Below are 17,441 nucleotides of genomic sequence, written 5' to 3'. Positions count from 1 at the left end.
TTTGGAATGAGTTGTTGAAGGTAGAATTGTATTTAATAGTCATTTTGTCTAATTGTAACTTTATATTGTAAAGTTAGTTTTGGAATAAAAATAACCATTTCAATTGTTTCCATAATTGTAGACAAAAGAAATAAAAAATACAAAAGTGTATAAAATTCAGCCATTCCAATACTATAATGAGTTAGCATTCATTGTGGGAAATGACATGGAAGAAGGTACTATAGCTGCCACAACTTAGGAGATAGAAGAAGGACACATTGTAGATGAGGCCCTCTATCTTGATGATGATTGGGATTTTAGTATACCAGTTGATCTTAATAGTCATTTGGATGAAGACTTTGTTTAATCCAACCAATCAAGTGCGAGTGGTAGTCAAAGAATATCACCATCCTCATCAAGGAAGTGAAAGAGAAAGAAGGCGAGCATGGCTAGTTTGATGGGTACCATTTGTGAAGCCATGAATAGGATCCATGAGGGCATGTTAAAGCCTTACGTTGTCAAAGTGGATGAAGAGGATTCTATATTTGTTGGAGAGAAAATATATGATTCCCTTAAAGGCATTCCTTGGATTAGTGAAGATTCAATAATAAAGGCCTATGATACTTTTGTGGTTGAAAACAAAAGAGAAAAAGGCTTCTTGAGAATGACCCACGAGGAGAGAGTCAAATACATACAACTTAAGTATGGAGGACTCTAGAGTCTTTGTTAAAACTATTTTGATTTGTAGTGACCCTTATATTTTACTGCTTCATAGCATGCCTTATGACAACTAACATGATTTTTATCAGTTGCAAACATATTTTCCTTTCTTAATGTGTGATTATATGCATTTTTAATTAGCTTTAAATATGACTGCATTAAAATATGGAAGTCAAATTTTTCTTTCTTTTAAGTATGGTTGTTGACGCTTTAAATATGATTGCTTTAAATTTATGAGAGCTACAAATGTATCTTCCCTATACTGATTAAGGTGTAATGTGAAATAATAGGAAAATGTAGTAGTTGTCTCTTTAATTTCATCTCCACCTTTACTCAGATGTAACATTTATATAATGGATTCTATAGCGAATATGATATGAAAGATTTCAGTTTTTTAACCAAAAAGAAACAGGTTATAACTGATTACATAAGAGGTTGTTAGCTTCGAGTATGGATGTATTTTTTCAAACAAAGCATTTACAAGTTGATTATCTATAGTATTGAGTAATAGAAGACAATAGTAATGATGATTAGTTTTATAATAAGATTGGTCAATAGAAATGAATCAATCTAACTAATGAGGAGTATGCTCTCGCATATCAGTTTTGCTTCACTGAAAAGGGACACATGGTTGTTAACAATTTTTTATTGTAGTGAAAATTATTGGAAACTAATGTATGCTTTTATAATAATTACTTTTAAAACATAAAAATGAAGTAATTGGTTTTCAGAACCATTATTTTCCTTAGAAATTAATTTGGAAGTATTTAAGACATTGATTTTATAACTTTATAGATTTAATTACACAAATAGTAGTATAAATAAGGCTTTTAATAATGATCAATGAAGATTTTGTATAGTGATTTAGAAGACTTTTATTGATAAATGTGTATTTTCATATAACTAATGTACTTTTGGTGTTGTAGGGTTGATGGCTTTAATCAATGTGCCAACATGTTGATGTGGTCCTAGCTACTTGTTTGTTACAAACCTTGAACACACAAGCAAATCTTGAACATAAATTTTGGTGTTGTTCGTGTAGGACTAGAAAAATGGGTTAAAAGCATAACACACTATGAGAAAATCACAAACTCAATCAACATGTATTAGCACCCACTAGTCTACCATGAAAGCCAAACTAATAGAGAAAGCAATAGAAACCCCCTTTTTCGTTTGTAGCTCCCATGTTCTTCTTTCTTCTCCAAATGATTGTAGCTCCAATTCGCCTATAGTGCACACAAGGTTGAAGCCAAAAGCTATGATGTGGATAATGCCATGAGAATACTTGAAGTGTGATTTTATGTGAGAGAGAGAATGCAACATGCAAAGAAGTAGAGACTCAAAGATTCAACAATTTGGATTTTCAAAACTTAAGCATCCGGATCCAAGATCCGAAATGAGAGGAAAAGTGTCCATTTTATAATTTTCATGTAGTGTGAGAGCATTGGATTTTTCACCCACAAACACACGATGCAGCAAGAGATTCCTGTGACGCATATGACAGAATATGCCAAATATAAGATTCTATGACACATGAGAGTCAAATTTGGCTAAATGTGGAAGAGAATCTATGACGCGTCATAAGATTTCTCAACCCACTTAAAGCCAAGAATCTATGACGAATAAGCCAAATAGGGACATGCGTAAGAGGTAATAATAATTCCTATGATGCATATGACAGAATATGCCAAAAGTAAGATTCTATGACACACAAGAGTCAAATTTGGAAGAGAATCTATGACGCGTCATAAGATTCCTCAACCCACTTAAAGCCAAGAATCTATGACGAATAAGCCAAATAGGGACATGCATAAGAGATAAGAATATTTGATTATGACAAATCTCAGCCAAGTGTCAAAGGAGAATCCACGAGATGTCACATCCAAGTGTCATGATGATGAAATATTTTACGGAATATTTGAATTAAAAATCCTTTTATTCCACAAAATAAGACTTGGTAGAAAATGGAATTAATGATGGAAAATGGAACTTAGGAAATTAAGAATTTCCATGGTTTGTAGATGATAAACCAATTAATTAATAAAATTAATTAATTGAGGATGATAATTAGGAAGGATAATTAGAAAGAATAGGATTAAATTATGGGTTATTTAATCCTATAGAGAAAATTAGTAGATGATTGGCCAAATTGATTAAATGAATGCGACTGTACCCTTTGATGAAAATTTGATGATGATATAGATCGAATAAGATGATGACCAAGAGATCAAAGCCATGATCAAATTGATTGATTGAAGTTGATAACATGCCAAGGACACATGAATTGGATGATATGTAACATTTAATTGACACTGTAAATGCTACAGGATTGAAATTGATTGATAAGGTTTGATCATAATAACATCGACGAACACTGTCAATATTATTAAAATGGTTGATGATGCCATGATATGACATTGAGAGCCTCAACAACGTCAAAGATTGAATGACATGAATGATATTTTGACCTAGCACTGAGAGCCATGACAGTACTAAGGTCGGATTGATAAGTTGATAGGTTTCCAAGGCACTGAAAGCCACAAAAATGCCTAGGAGTGGATAAATGATGATTGATTTGAGATGTTTGATATGTTTTGGGTTGATTAGGACTGATTTCGAGTGATTCTGGGTTGATTTGGGGTGATTTCGAGTTGATTTGGGGTGATTCCAAGTTGATATGAAATTGATGTGAAAGGGGATACAAATGACAAAATATGGTCAATCTGGCCAAAAGATCAAAGTTAGTAGAATGAGAAAATGGGACAAATTAGTATGAAGAAGTGATGAAGTCGTAGATGCGAACCATTTTTGAGCGTCTACAATTCGAATAAGGAAAAGGTTGTTAATAGAATTAATTTTGTTATAAATTGGTGTAATGAATAATTAATTGTTTTACTAAGAACTAATGAAGATTTTCTATTGTAGGGACATGATGGATGTGGATTTTTTCGATTGGGATTGTGGCGCACAAACAACAAGTACAATGTGTGATGATGATGGAGTATAGTGCAAGTGTTGCAATCGTAGGAAGACTTAAATTACTTTTTACGATGTCTTCTTTACATTTTAATTGCATTATATGCAAAAAAACACATAGTTATAATTTGTATAAGGATTTTTATAAATGACAAAAAGACCAATATCAGATTTGATATCTTTTATAAACTTCCATAAAATTATCTTTACAAATAAATCTTGTCTTTAGTCTTCTAAATTTAACTATGTACAAATATCATATGAATGATCTTGTATTTTATATTTTCTTTAATATATTTTAAAATAAAATGATTTTAATTTTGATATTGTATTCTTATAGTTATATTTAACATAAAAAATTTATTTTCTTTAATGTATACAATAGTATTTATAATCAAATTAATGAAATGTAATTAAAATTTAAAGTATTTATAATCAAATTAATGAAATGTAATTAAAATTTAAACTTATGATTTTTAAAAAAAATAAACATATATATTTTAAAATCACACTTGCACGTTGTAAACAATATTGAATATAATTTTAAAATAACTAGATTTAAATCCAATTTGTGATATACCTTTCTTACTATAAAGTCAATTTAAAAATAAAGAGGATACTTATAATAATTTGACTTTTTAAAAAATTAACAAGAAAATATTTTTTTATAAATTCATATTAAGATTAAAGAAAAACTTATTCTAATTCCTATTTTTATTGTTGCAACCAAACACATATTCATTTGCGACAACATTCAACAATTCTTACAACCAAACAAACCTTTAATTCACATTTTTGTATGTGTAGGTGCAAAATTTAATACAATATTTCACGTCTTAACAATTTATATTATTTTTTAATTATATTTTGTAATTTATTGAATATTCTACTTTGATGATATATTCCTTATGTAAACATGTTTTGTATAATATGTATTTATTTACTTATTAAATAAACTTGAATATTAACTAATTAATGACAAGTTCCAATATGAAACCCAACAAGTCAACTTCTCTTCCAAGCAAGTCAACTTCTCTTCCCATTATAGAACCCCACTCTACCCAACCCTCCCCTACTTGAAAATTCACAAAATCATTTTTTTATTTTCCATGACAAAATATTAATACATTAGATGCTGCATCTTTAAAGAACTTCTGAACCGCCACATTTTTTATAATTTTATTAGAATGCATACAAAAGTAGACATCATGCCCCTTGAATGCATGACTCGTGCTCTTTTCTTGGCGGGGAACTTTGCTGCCTTGATTTTTGTTATTTTCATATCATTATTTCTTGTTTTTTAATATATGATTTTTGTTTTTGTTTTTAAGTCCAAGAAATATCAGGACCTAAAGGCTCCTTTCTCTATCAGATAAAGCAACTATATCTTCCTCATTTCTTTTTTCTTTTTTTTAAATGAACAATTATGTCAACTTCAAAAAAGAATGCAGAAGAAATTTTGCAAGGCGCAAATGTACCCACCCAAGGTGGGACTCGTAATTTACAGCATTCAAATCGGAAAATTTTCGCTTTCAACGAAACAATTATAAATTCTCTCAGATGCATTAATGCTCTCTTGATTTCCTTTCAGATTTTTTTGATATGGGTGCCTTTCATCTTCTACATATTTCTGTCAATCAAATTCTGTGTCGAAACTGATAGTTGCTCAACTATGCGTAGATGTGGCCCATTTTTCCTCTCTTTCGTCTTTTCTCCCACCCCACTGAAGAAACTTTTTCTTTAAATTGGACACCCCATCAATCCATGCCTGTATAAGACAGCCATGCACCCATTCACCTACCCCCACATAACACCTGTTTCTCGCCACAAATCCCACTTTGTTTCCTTCTCATCAGCGAAGAATCAGCCAACTTTTTAACAGATTCCTTACACACATATCCAACTACTCATAAAGTAATCATATACCGGAACATTCGACGCATTGTACCATACTTGATTTTATTCAATCCAAACGGGAATACCACTGTTTTAAATCATCCAAAAAAGGGATGATCACCATACAGCCGACGCATGGGGGCGGTATCATTTCGGTCCGGCCTCTGATGGTAACATCAATCTTCAAAAATCTCATATAATCCTCCGCCCCCACTAACCCTCATGTTAGGGTTTTAAACAAATAGGGCTTCAATGAATCCGTCAGTAGAGGAGGGAGGACTTTAGGACCCATTATGTGTTTCAGTCTGAACTGGAGTACATTTCCACCAATCAATTAGCATGCAAATATTTCCCTGTTAAATGGGATTCAAACACCCCAATTACAGAAGCCTGTTAGAATAAGCAATTTTGTTAAAAATGAACGATCTTCTCAACTAGCAAATGAACAATTTGATGATCTGATAAAGCGACAAGACAACAACCAAGATTATTGATTGGTGTGGACTCGTAGAGGCTTCTCTCAAAGACTAAAACCCCGCTAAAGCCTATCCACAATTGAAAAGCCGTTTTGATGTTCTTACTATCATTATCCCTCTCATGTCCTATATAACCAAATGGGTCACATCCGCAGACAATTCTAGACAGGGATTAGGTATTTACTATTGACTATAGTCATATGGTACATTCTGCCCATTTTACTGAAACATGGAAAAAAATGTCTCATCTTCACAGTAATATTCTCTGTAATATGTCAGATGAATCTCGTTCATAAAGAATCCACGAATGTGAATCAGATAATCAGCGCTACACCCACAGCATTTCATTTTGCTTTATATCCCAAAACCATCAATTTTCAAATGGTTAAAGAGTTAAAAACTATTTTAGACCTTCGGGTGATTTCCGAAGGCATAAGGAGACATGAGTCCTTATTATAAATAGGTATGTTAATCCTGCAAGACGGTGTCATTAAGCCACCAAACCATGAACCATTTAAAATATTTTTATGGTTCACAAAGCGTCTTCTACGAAAGTCCATGCCTGCAATATGTTCCCTTGTAAATAAAACCAATTTCTTAAATGGTTACACCCACCTGACCCCAAAAATTCTTTATGCTTTTTGTCATTCCCATATATGTTTGTGGCATACTTCCCATGTCCATTCTATTATCTTTCTGAGCATTTTTAATAAACCAACTTGTCCCCTTTTGTTTACCCATTGTACATTGGAGTGGCTGTATATAAGCATCTGATGCACTAGAATCTTGTGTTTGGGGCTTAGAGAACCTTGGACAGTTGCACAGTTTTTTAATTATATTTTTAAAACATTTTTCTCGCATCAATGCTAATCCTGTGACGGTCATTAACAAAAGCTCCGTGCCTTATTCTATTCTTCACGCTTCTCTACTGTTTGGTTGTGATGAGGTAGTCGATGGAAATACATACGGGTGATGGGCGTTGCCGTTAATTTTGTGACAATATTTTTTTATTGCTATTGCCCCAAATGGATCTGGAGGCCAGAACCAGTGCTCATGTTGCAGAGGTTTGTTATTTTACTCTTCTAGACCTTTGTTTTGCGCTGTTCTTTTTCAAAAGATTGTCATATGCTTTATATGTTCATTTCATGTTATTGATTGTCTCACCAATTAGTACCCTAGTGCCCCTTTCAACAGATTGTGATGTTATGTTCTCCTCAGATTGTGATGGTATACCAATTTTTAACAAAGCGATGCTTGTATACTCTTCTGCTGTTCCGCTATGCTACAGAGACATTGAAGCTCCTATACTAGATCTCAGTTTGGGGTAGTTGGTATTAAGTCAAGGGGTTAACATCCCAAACTGTTAGGCTTTCCTCGTCTATTGGTTAGCTTCAATTTGGATTCTCTTCTATCAGATGAATTATAATAATGGGAAATACATACAGGGCGAATGATAATGCCCGTTCTTTTCTAGTATGCTATGATGTTCCACGGGATATTGGCAGTAGCCTCCTATGGTGAAGATTACAGCACTTGAATTTAAATATTTTTAGTTCTGACCGATGCCTTATATTACAATTTTTCCAAGGATGACTCTATTATGGGAGAAATCAGCACTCTTATAGTCTTAGATTTGTTTTAGTGGAAGATCATAAGTACGTTTTCTTCCTTATGGAAGTCTGTTGATAAAGCTTCTGATCAGACCTTCTATGACCATTTCCAGGGTGAATCTGTAGGAGACCTACTACAAGATACAAATCAAATAAGCTCCTACATGAGGCTTAATATTTCTTATGGGAATTCAAGATAGATGTCATAAATTGCAAGCCAAGAACTCATGTTTCTCTTGTAAAGATGGACTTTGCTATTTTGCGAAATCTTATTTATAATCTTGTGGAGATTTTTCTTCAGGAACTTGATCAAAATTTAAGCCTGCATAGATCTTGGTTGTTCAACACCAAAATTATCATTGACGGTCGAGTATAATTGAAATACTCCAATTATTTCCTTTGCAAGTTGGATCTAACTAACAAATTATAGAGCACTTCATTTGGAGGTGGCTGTTCTCCAGGTTAGAACTTTAAAAGTATGTAACAGCTAAAGAGTAAGGCATTGCCCTTGTCAATTGATTTGACTAATCCCTTTAATATTATGAACACAACATCAGCTGATGCTCATATAATCTTGGCTATGGTAGAAAGGAATAGAGTAGCTGGTGTTTAGCTTTTTGTTCTGATAAGAAATACTTATGGGGGCATTGTGTGTTTACTTTCATCAGTGTCTATCTTCTTTGATTTTCCTTAAAAAAACAGCTTTGATAATCATTTATTTCTCTAATTTTTATGGCGATTGGTAATGTGTTGAGTTGTTCAAGTGTAGCCATCTGTCAAGTCTCTGTGAACCAAATCATGACCTGTATGTGAGCCATTTGTAGTCCTTGTTCGCCTTATTCTGTCCTTTCTACATATTCTTAACCCAACATATCTTGTGTAGACTTAGCAATAGATCAACTGCTGAACAAAGTGTATATTTTTGTCCATCTACATGGTGATCATTAAGATTTTGGTTTGATAATTAACCTCTGTTCCTGTTAACTGTCTTTAAGTATTGAATTTTTATTTTCTAGCTATTGAGTTTAAGAGAATGTATAGGAATGTGAATCTTAAATGCTAGGAATTTCGCCTGGAGAGTTTATTTTAAGCAAAATAATCACCATTTACAGTTTATAGGCTACTACTCTGATGTGTTTTACATGTGCTAACCTCAAAATGTTTTACATTTGTTATTCAAAAAACAAAGACTTGTGCACAATGTATTCATCTAGTCAAATAAAACATCATAGATGGCAAGTGCTTTTCAGAAAATAATTCAGGTTCTTTCCTTGAAGATGCATATTGTCAAAGGCAAAGTGTTGTTTAAGGTTTTTTCTTATTGAAGAATGGAACACAAAAAAATTATTTTTCCTTCATTCATGGTGCAGAAAGAATCTTGGAAGACCATTATAATCTTGGCCTATCAAAGCCTTGGTGTGGTCTATGGAGATTTGAGTATATCTCCCCTTTATGTTTATAGAAACACATTTGCTGGAGATATTCAGCACTCAGAGACCAATGAAGAGATATATGGAGTATTGTCCTTTGTTTTCTGGACTTTGACCTTGATACCTCTATTCAAGTATGTGTTTATAGTGCTGAGAGCTGATGACAATGGGGAAGGTAACTTCTGGAATTCTTAAATCTCCTCTTGTGATGAATTGAAAGGCTTACAATTATCCCTCGAGTTGATATTGCTATTATTATTCAATTATATCTCCCTGCTAAATAGAAGAGCTTCTATAAAGGTTTATTCTTATTCATAAGTTATTGTTGTATTATTGTTCTCTTTTGTCCTAAATGTCCTACTTATTACCGTGCAAAGTTAAAATTCTGATTCTCACTATTTTGTTTTCAATTACTTCTTGCGGACTGTCTGAACCAACACATTGTTACAGGTGGAACTTTTGCATTGTATTCTTTATTATGTAGGCACGCCAAAATTAGTCTTTTACCAAATGGCCAGGTTGCTGATGAGGAACTTTCAAATTACAAATTGGAAGATCCTCCTGATACAAAGGCTGGGTCAAGGGTGAAAGGTGTGCTTGAAAAGTATAAAATCTTGCACACTGTGTTGCTTCTTGTTGCTCTGATTGGCACATGCATGGTTATTGGTGATGGGGTGTTGACTCCTGCCATTTCTGGTATATTTTTTCTCATCCTTGCTGTTTCTATAGATTTCTATTAGTGTACTAAATGTGCCTATGATATGCTGGAGTTTGTGGAGATTCCTAATATTCTGTGCTAAGCAAAGAAAGAGGATTTGTTCAAACAACTGATCATATGCTCCTGTGCAGTTTTTTCTGCAGTATCAGGCCTTGAGCTTTCAATGTCACACCATGAATGTAAGTATTCTCTCAAAAATCTTTAATATGCGATTTTGGTCACTGTTAAAAATTTCTTTTGTATTTCTTATGTGCTAATACTGTGATATTTTGCTCTGATGGGAATATATATAAGCTTTAATCGTGACTTTCTTTCAAGTTTTGAATTTTATGGGCTGATTATCTAATACACATGATGTAAGTTCCATCATTCTAATAAGCAGAGAATCAGAAGACCAACAAATGTACACTTTTGTATTAAACTGAAATTGATCATTGGAACCTAATTAATAAAGTTTTGTTTTGAGTCACAAATTGAATACCATTAAGTCTTATCACATTTAGGTCACTGTCAACCTCGAACAATTTGTTCAGTTACCAAGAAATCAAAAAGGTCAACTTGCACTAATGATTGTTGCCTCTATCTCCCATTTGTGGGCAGCAAAGATCCATTTTGAGTAAAGATAATAAGATTTCCAGTCCTTTGAATATTCTGGCAAAGACTAGCAAACTTCTGAGTAGTGCAAATTAAATTTCCTGATGAGGTTGTCGTTTAAATCTACAGGCAATGCCCAGAAGGGTCCATTTCTTTCTTATCAGTTATTATTGTGAATCTTTTCTCAATCCACAGATATGGTATCAAAGAGTGGGAATATTGAATAACTCTCCAGCTTGCAAGACAGATATATGTTTTAATCTCCCAGAAATCCAAAATAATTACGAAAAAGAAAATATAGGTTATTGGAAGCCAACGAGTGAATTTGCCAAAGAAAAGATTGATTTTGTGGTAGGATTGTAGGGATGATGGTAAAGCAAGTTTATCAAATAAACTGGTGTATAAAAACAGGAGGATTGAGTAACCTATAACTTCAAAGCGCATGCCATGCACACTTAGATCCTTTGCAATTATTGGTGATTTTATAGTTTCAATTGGCATATGTCTGTATATTTGCTTCTATATTTTGGAATGAGTGGGTACCTTGATGGTCCCAAGGAGTGTATGGGTCGAAGTTGCAAAAACATTAAGTGTATTGTGTTAAATCCCAACCAAACTATCCTCAGATAAGCAACAACCATCTAAGCACAGGGATAATAATTACAGAGGATAGAGGAGTATATTGCTGAAGAAGATTTCCCTTGGGCAGTACAAATGTGAATTGAGGAAATACTGATAAGGGAGGCATAGAAGATGGAATGAATGCAGAATTTGTTGGCCAGAAATCTGATGCAAGTATACTCTCTGCTCATAAATATTACAATGGCGAGCATGACAATATAGAAATCTGGGTTAGGCAATTCATTGTTAAGACAAATGAGCTCTCTCCTTGTTTGTAATAGCCTAATAAGTATTGAATTTTATCTACGTAATGCCTATCCAGAAGAGGTGATTCCTAGCAGAGGTGATAGATGAATTGTCTGCTCTCACTAATTTGTCCAAGTTCTGGATTAAATTACAATGGGGCCTTTGCTAATTCTTAAATTTCTACACTCTATCAACTGCCAGGGTCCATAAGGTGCCACGTGCAGCTCCAGAAAATTTGGAGGCATTCAAATAGTGCCATTCATACCTACTTGTAAGTACTCCTTAGGTATAAGACAAATGAACTTTCTTCTTGCTTGTATTAGGCATCAAATTTTATTTATCTAATGCCTATACAGAAGAGGTGATTTGTGGCAGAGCTTGGATGAATTGTCTGTCCTCATTAATTTGTCCAAGTTCTGGATTGAACTACAATGTGACTTTTGCTAATTGTTAAAATTCTACATTCTATCAACCACTGGGGTCCATAAAGTGTCTTATCGAGGTCCCGAAAAATTAAAGACATTCAAATAGTGCCATCCTTACCTACTTGTATGTACTCATTAGACATGCATTCAGTTCTTAATGGTTTCAAAGGGAGTTCACTATATTTTATAATTATCAGGACACAAATGGGTGGTACTTGAAAATGGGTTGAATCGGCACCATCCAGCATTGAGATTGTATACAGTATAAGTGCTGTTCTTATTTGAGCACTAGGCTTAGCTTGGAATCAGGTGAACAACTCCATAATCTTTGATATAGCGATCTACTTTGAGGGAAAGTTTAATTTGGTAATATTTCTATAATATTTCGCAACATTTAGTTTCACTATATGTAGCCTGCCTAAAGTTGTTTAGCTCATTTCTGCTTAATGATGCTTAAATAGATATTTTGTTTCAGATGCAGTGGTTCCTATTACGTGTCTTATATTGGTTGGCCTATTTGCACTGCAACACTATGGCACACATCGGGTGGGTTTCATGTTTGCACCAATTGTCCTGACTTGGCTAATATGCATCAGTGCCATCGGCCTCTACAATATCATACACTGGAATCCTCATGTTTATCAAGCATTCTCTCCATATTACATGTACAAATTCCTGAAGAAGACACAAAGAGGAGGATGGATGTCTTTAGGAGGCATTCTATTGTGCATAACAGGCAAGTTTATAGTCTTGTTTGATAGTTACAAATGTAATCAGAAGAAGACAAGGTGGTCCAATGGAAAAATTGGGATGCTTAATGTGAAACGATATAATCTTTTTCTCCTGTGATTTCAGGTTCAGAAGCGATGTTTGCAGATCTTGGGCACTTTTCACAGTTATCAATCAAGGTTTCCTAGATGCCAGCACTGCATTATGTTGTTAATCATTTAATAATTATACAATGCCCTTTCTCTTCAGCATTCATTGAGATTTGTGGCATACATATTTATTATTTTCTGTATCTGCAGATTGCTTTCACTTCCGTAGTTTATCCTGCAATAATCTTAGCATACATGGGGCAAGCTGCTTACATCTCTAGACATCATACAATCAGCGGTAACTACCAATTTGGTTTTTACGTATCTGTACCAGGTAAATATTTTTCACGGGATGAGAATTCAATTTACTTAGATTATTTTTTCTTTGACAGTATGAAAATTAAAAATTTAAATTGCTCAGTTCAATAATGTATACTGTTGAAATACCAATAAAACAAGCATTACCAAAGCAGCCTGTTACAAAATTAAATATTGTTGAAATCCATATAGTAGGAAATACAACCCTTTCTGTTTTCTTTATCATGTCAAAATGTTTTCAATCTGGAAAATCCTTGGAAACATCTCAGAAGCATTTCCTGAGATGCAACCATTTTGGCAAAATCTTGGCTCTATTTTCAAAATGTGTCCCAGGAAACTGCAGACTACTTGGGTAGTTCTGCTCATATTTCAAGCATTTCGAATGTGAGAACAAGAGTCTATGGTCATGATTCTTTGCATTTATATAACTAGAAAATTATTCTTTTAAACATATTTGATTGAAATAAAGGCTACGTAAACTTAAGAGTTGGATAGGAAAAGAACAAAAAGAATATCAAAGAAAATCTTTCAAAATGTAGAAACCTTAGGTCATATGTTTTTGAGTATGCAAAGCATAACTTATGATGGCTATACTTTTATTATGTTAAAGCTTATGATTGATTAAATTAGATATCTCTAGTACATGCAGTGTTATATATGTGTCTATTTTACATTTTCTTTTTTATTAAATTTTAAATGCTCATTTCCAAAGCCTCCTTATTTGAAGAATATTTGCCTTTCCCTTTCTAGGCACCTAAGTTTAAAAGATGAACATTATGTCTTCGCACCACACACATCCACAAGCTTCTGTAATGGGAATAAACGATATTATGATCAGTTACGTTTATCTTATTTTGTATCTTAAATGGCTTTTCAGAGCATATTAGATGGCCTGTACTGGGTATTGCCATACTTGCATCAGTGGTTGGAAGCCAAGCAATAATTACAGGAACATTTTCAATCATTAAGCAGTGTACAGCACTAGGTTGCTTTCCTAGAGTGAAGGTGGTGCACACTTCAAACAAAATTTATGGACAGATATACATTCCTGAAATCAATTGGATCTTAATGACCCTTTGTCTTGCTGTAACTGTTGGGTTTAGAGACACTAAACGAATGGGAAATGCAGCCGGTAAGCAATTGGTTCTCTTCAATTTGATTGGTTGGAAACAGCTTCATTAACCAAACATTTAATATTCAATTGATGTCTTTCTAGTTCCTCTAAACTGGGTATACCATTTGCAGGTTTGGCTGTCATCACTGTAATGCTGGTGACAACATGTCTCATGTCTTTGGTAATTGTTTTGTGCTGGCACAAGAGTGCACTTCTGGCTCTTTGCTTCATCCTTTGCTTTGGTTCCATTGAGGCTCTTTACTTTTCAGCTTCCCTTATTAAATTCCTTGAAGGGGCATGGGTACCTCTAGTTCTTGCACTCATATTCATGTCTGTAATGTATGCATGGCATTATGGGACAATTAAAAAATATGAGTTTGACATGCAAAATAAAGTTTCCATGAAGTGGTTGCTTGGTCTTGGACCTAGTTTGGGGATTGTACGGGTCCCAGGTATTGGGCTTATACACACAGAGCTGGTAACAGGAGTACCTGCAATATTTTCACATTTTGTAACCAATCTTCCAGCATTCCATCAGGTGCTTGTTTTTGTATGCATCAAGTCAGTGCCGGTACCTCATGTTCTATCGGAGGAAAGATATCTTATTGGACGAGTGGGGCCTCAGGAGTACAGGCTATATAGATGCATTGTGAGGTATGGATATCGTGATGCTCATATGGATGACCATGAATTCGAAAATCAGCTTATCTTCAGCATTGGGGAGTTTATTCAGTCAGAAAGGAAAACTCCTCGTGCAAGCAATGATTTTTGTCAAGATGGAAATATGACTGTTATTGGAACAACCAGAAAAGAAGATATCAAAAATTACGAAGAAGATGAGTGCATGCCATCTGCCTCCACATCTAATATTAGGTCTCCAATTATTCAAAGCATCCATGATATTGCAGAGACTAATTCTCCAAAGGTAACAAAAAGAAAGAAAGTAAGGTTTTTGTTGCCAAATAGCCTTGAAATGGATCCTTCTGCAAGAGCTGAACTCCAAGAGCTTTCTGAAGCCAAGGAATCTGGAACTGCTTTTATTCTTGGACACTCTTATGTGAAGGCAAAGAAAGGATCATCTTTTCTAAAGAAGCTTGTTATCAATGTGGCATATGACTTTCTAAGAAAAAATTGCAGAGGACCATCAACTGCTCTGAGCATACCCCATATTTCACTCTTAGAGGTTGGTATGGTTTATCAGGTTTGAACCTTGATATTTTTGTGTAATACACATCCTCTGCCATCTAGCCACTGAAAATTGAAATGTATTTTCGTTGTCTAGCTGAAATCTTTGAAAGTGAAGAGAACTGCATCCTAATAAAACTTAGCAATCAGTGAGCGGTTTCCTGAAATATGTTCTTATGGATACAAACACAACATTGATTACTCTAGGAATAGACAGAACCTGTACAGCTGGGTCATGTTTACTCTCTGTAAATAATCTGTATACTGAGCTAATGTCTTGTGTATGTTGTGCACTGACATTACTAATGGTCTACTTGCATAGACACAGCATATACTAACGAATAGCTCATGGTAGAAATCTAATGAGCTTCCCACAACATGAACTTAATCAATAAAGTGACAGAAACAACCAGAGTCCTCTCTAAAGAGTCAAATGACCCTTTAAAAAGCCAACAGATCCTTTTAGCTGATTCACTAGCGTGATAGTCTATGCACTACGACAAAGAAAAATGTACTCTTAAAATTGTTTTTGCTGCCAATGTAATATACACAAATGTTTTGAAAGCAAAGCAGTAAGATTTAAGCAGAACTTTATTGTTTTGATGTCCACTCATTTGTTCAAGGCTGATCGGATAAATATAACATAGTCATCTGTAATTTATAATGATTTTTTTATTGAAGGTAATTCTTGTTAATGTGCCCATTTTGTTTAACTTTTTATGCTGGATCCATTGAAGCATGCAGATGTTGCTTATCATGTAATAGAAGCACAATTTAGTGTATCACATTGTTTCTATTATGTGCTCAGCTTCCACACCAATTTTATGTCACATTTCTTTGTAGAAATTCTATGATCTCTCCAAATGACTGCCCTCTTGCAAATGTATTAGTGGGCATAAAGTATAGCAATGAAATAAGAACAATTCGATGTTCTGCATTTCCTTTGTTCCTACTTCAATTTTTTTGGCTCGTGCAAACTCATTGACCTTTTCCATTTCATAGAAGGTTTGACTCAGTTTATAGCCCTTTACAATGTTTTTGGAATACAAATACCATCACTCTTTATGCACTCATTCTAACTTTACGCACCAATTGAAATAAGTCAAAAGTTGGAAAAGCATTGTAAATATTGTCACCTATGGTTTATTTTTATAATCACGTTGACTGAATAATTATATGAATGTCTATAAATGCTAAAGTAGGTAAATGTCACTTAAGGACATCATGAAGAATACCTATTTGCAGGAAAAATCAAGAAAGGGAGCTACTCAAATTCAAATGTTACATAGAGATAAAGAGATGCTATAATTCAATTGGGGGATGAAAGAGTCATCAATATTCTCATGAGTATGAATGTGACTTTAATGGAGTAATTGGTAGTATTGATGTCAATTTTATGCCACTACAAGTAGAATCGAATACTTAGTATTTCAAACGAAACACCAAATCTCCAACTCTCTCTTGAATAAGGAAGTTCATATGCTAATCAATGTATGTTGATTGTGTGATCAAATGAGACAACCTCAAGGTTCCTTTTTATTGTGGACATAACTTAGTTGTAATGATGTGATATGTTGTGTCACAAAGGGACTTAATATTCATCCAATGGATATCAACTACTTCAACCACTTCCTACCAAACAAACTAGAAAGGGTAAGGGTTGAGAGAGCTATTATGCTCTTGAAGTGTGATAGATAATGAATGCCTCTGTGACTCTACTAGACTTGGTTTAGTCATCAACTTCAACTAAGCTAGTGCAATGTTCTAAGGTAAATATAGATGTTCACACTATTACCATTCCATTAAGGTTATGAATATGTTAGTTGACCATACAAGGTGAACTTACAGTCAACAAGCAACTAGAAGTAAGGTCTATCTAATTTCAACAAAGATACATCTAAAATATCTTCCATTCAACTAAACACTATGTCTAATCAATATAAATGAAATCTAATCTAAGTGAGAGAATGTAGAAACCATGCAATACTCCAAGATCATACAAGTTATCCACCATGAAGACCAAGAATAAATTATGAACAATCTTAAAATACAAAAAAAATCTCAACAAGTCTCTCAGTCCACTCTAAAACCATCTCTGATGCATTACAAATTGAGGCCTTGGCTTTTTACAATAGCTCAAATTCAAATACAATGGATAGCCAAGATCAATTCAAGAGCAAGGACCCAAATTCATCCAATAAAGCCCTAATCCAACTACCAACCACAAATATTAAATGCTCGACCACTTACAATGAAGCTCAAGCTTGTGTGCTAATAAGAAAAATATGTTATTTTAAAGAACCAATGAGAAAATG

General features: G+C 33.9%; 1 protein-coding gene and 1 long non-coding RNA gene across 3 annotated transcripts; both read left to right on the top strand.

Annotated features, from left to right (window-relative positions):
* Nucleotides 1–6,533: 6,533 nt before the first annotated feature.
* Nucleotides 6,534–15,715, top strand: LOC149559180 (potassium transporter 6-like). 2 transcript variants are annotated; one of them, XM_089833094.1, is made up of 9 exons: nt 6,534–7,111; nt 9,028–9,262; nt 9,538–9,783; nt 9,937–9,984; nt 12,167–12,427; nt 12,547–12,599; nt 12,720–12,843; nt 13,705–13,959; nt 14,073–15,715. In XM_089833094.1, the coding sequence occupies exons 1-9, from the start codon at nt 7,073–7,075 to the stop codon at nt 15,146–15,148; spliced, it is 2,337 nt and encodes a 778-aa protein (XP_089689220.1). In that variant the 5' UTR covers nt 6,534–7,072; the 3' UTR covers nt 15,149–15,715. The 2 variants fall into 2 exon arrangements, with proteins under 2 accessions (XP_089689220.1, XP_089689219.1); XM_089833093.1 differs by lacking the exon at nt 6,534–7,111 and having other exon boundaries at nt 8,971–9,262.
* LOC149559181 (uncharacterized) lies at nt 11,409–12,047 on the top strand. Its single transcript, XR_016365118.1, has 2 exons — nt 11,409–11,537; nt 11,889–12,047. It is a non-coding gene; the product is annotated as an uncharacterized LOC149559181 (long non-coding RNA).
* Nucleotides 15,716–17,441: the final 1,726 nt, after the last annotated feature.

This window comes from Cupressus sempervirens, chromosome 5, assembly GCF_028749045.1.
Source record: "Cupressus sempervirens isolate cs-2001-9-10 chromosome 5, ASM2874904v1, whole genome shotgun sequence".
NCBI classification, from domain to species: Eukaryota; Viridiplantae; Streptophyta; class Pinopsida; order Cupressales; family Cupressaceae; genus Cupressus; species Cupressus sempervirens.
The sequence above is the reverse complement of the archived record's forward strand: the minus strand, read 5'-3'. Positions and strand labels throughout refer to the sequence as shown.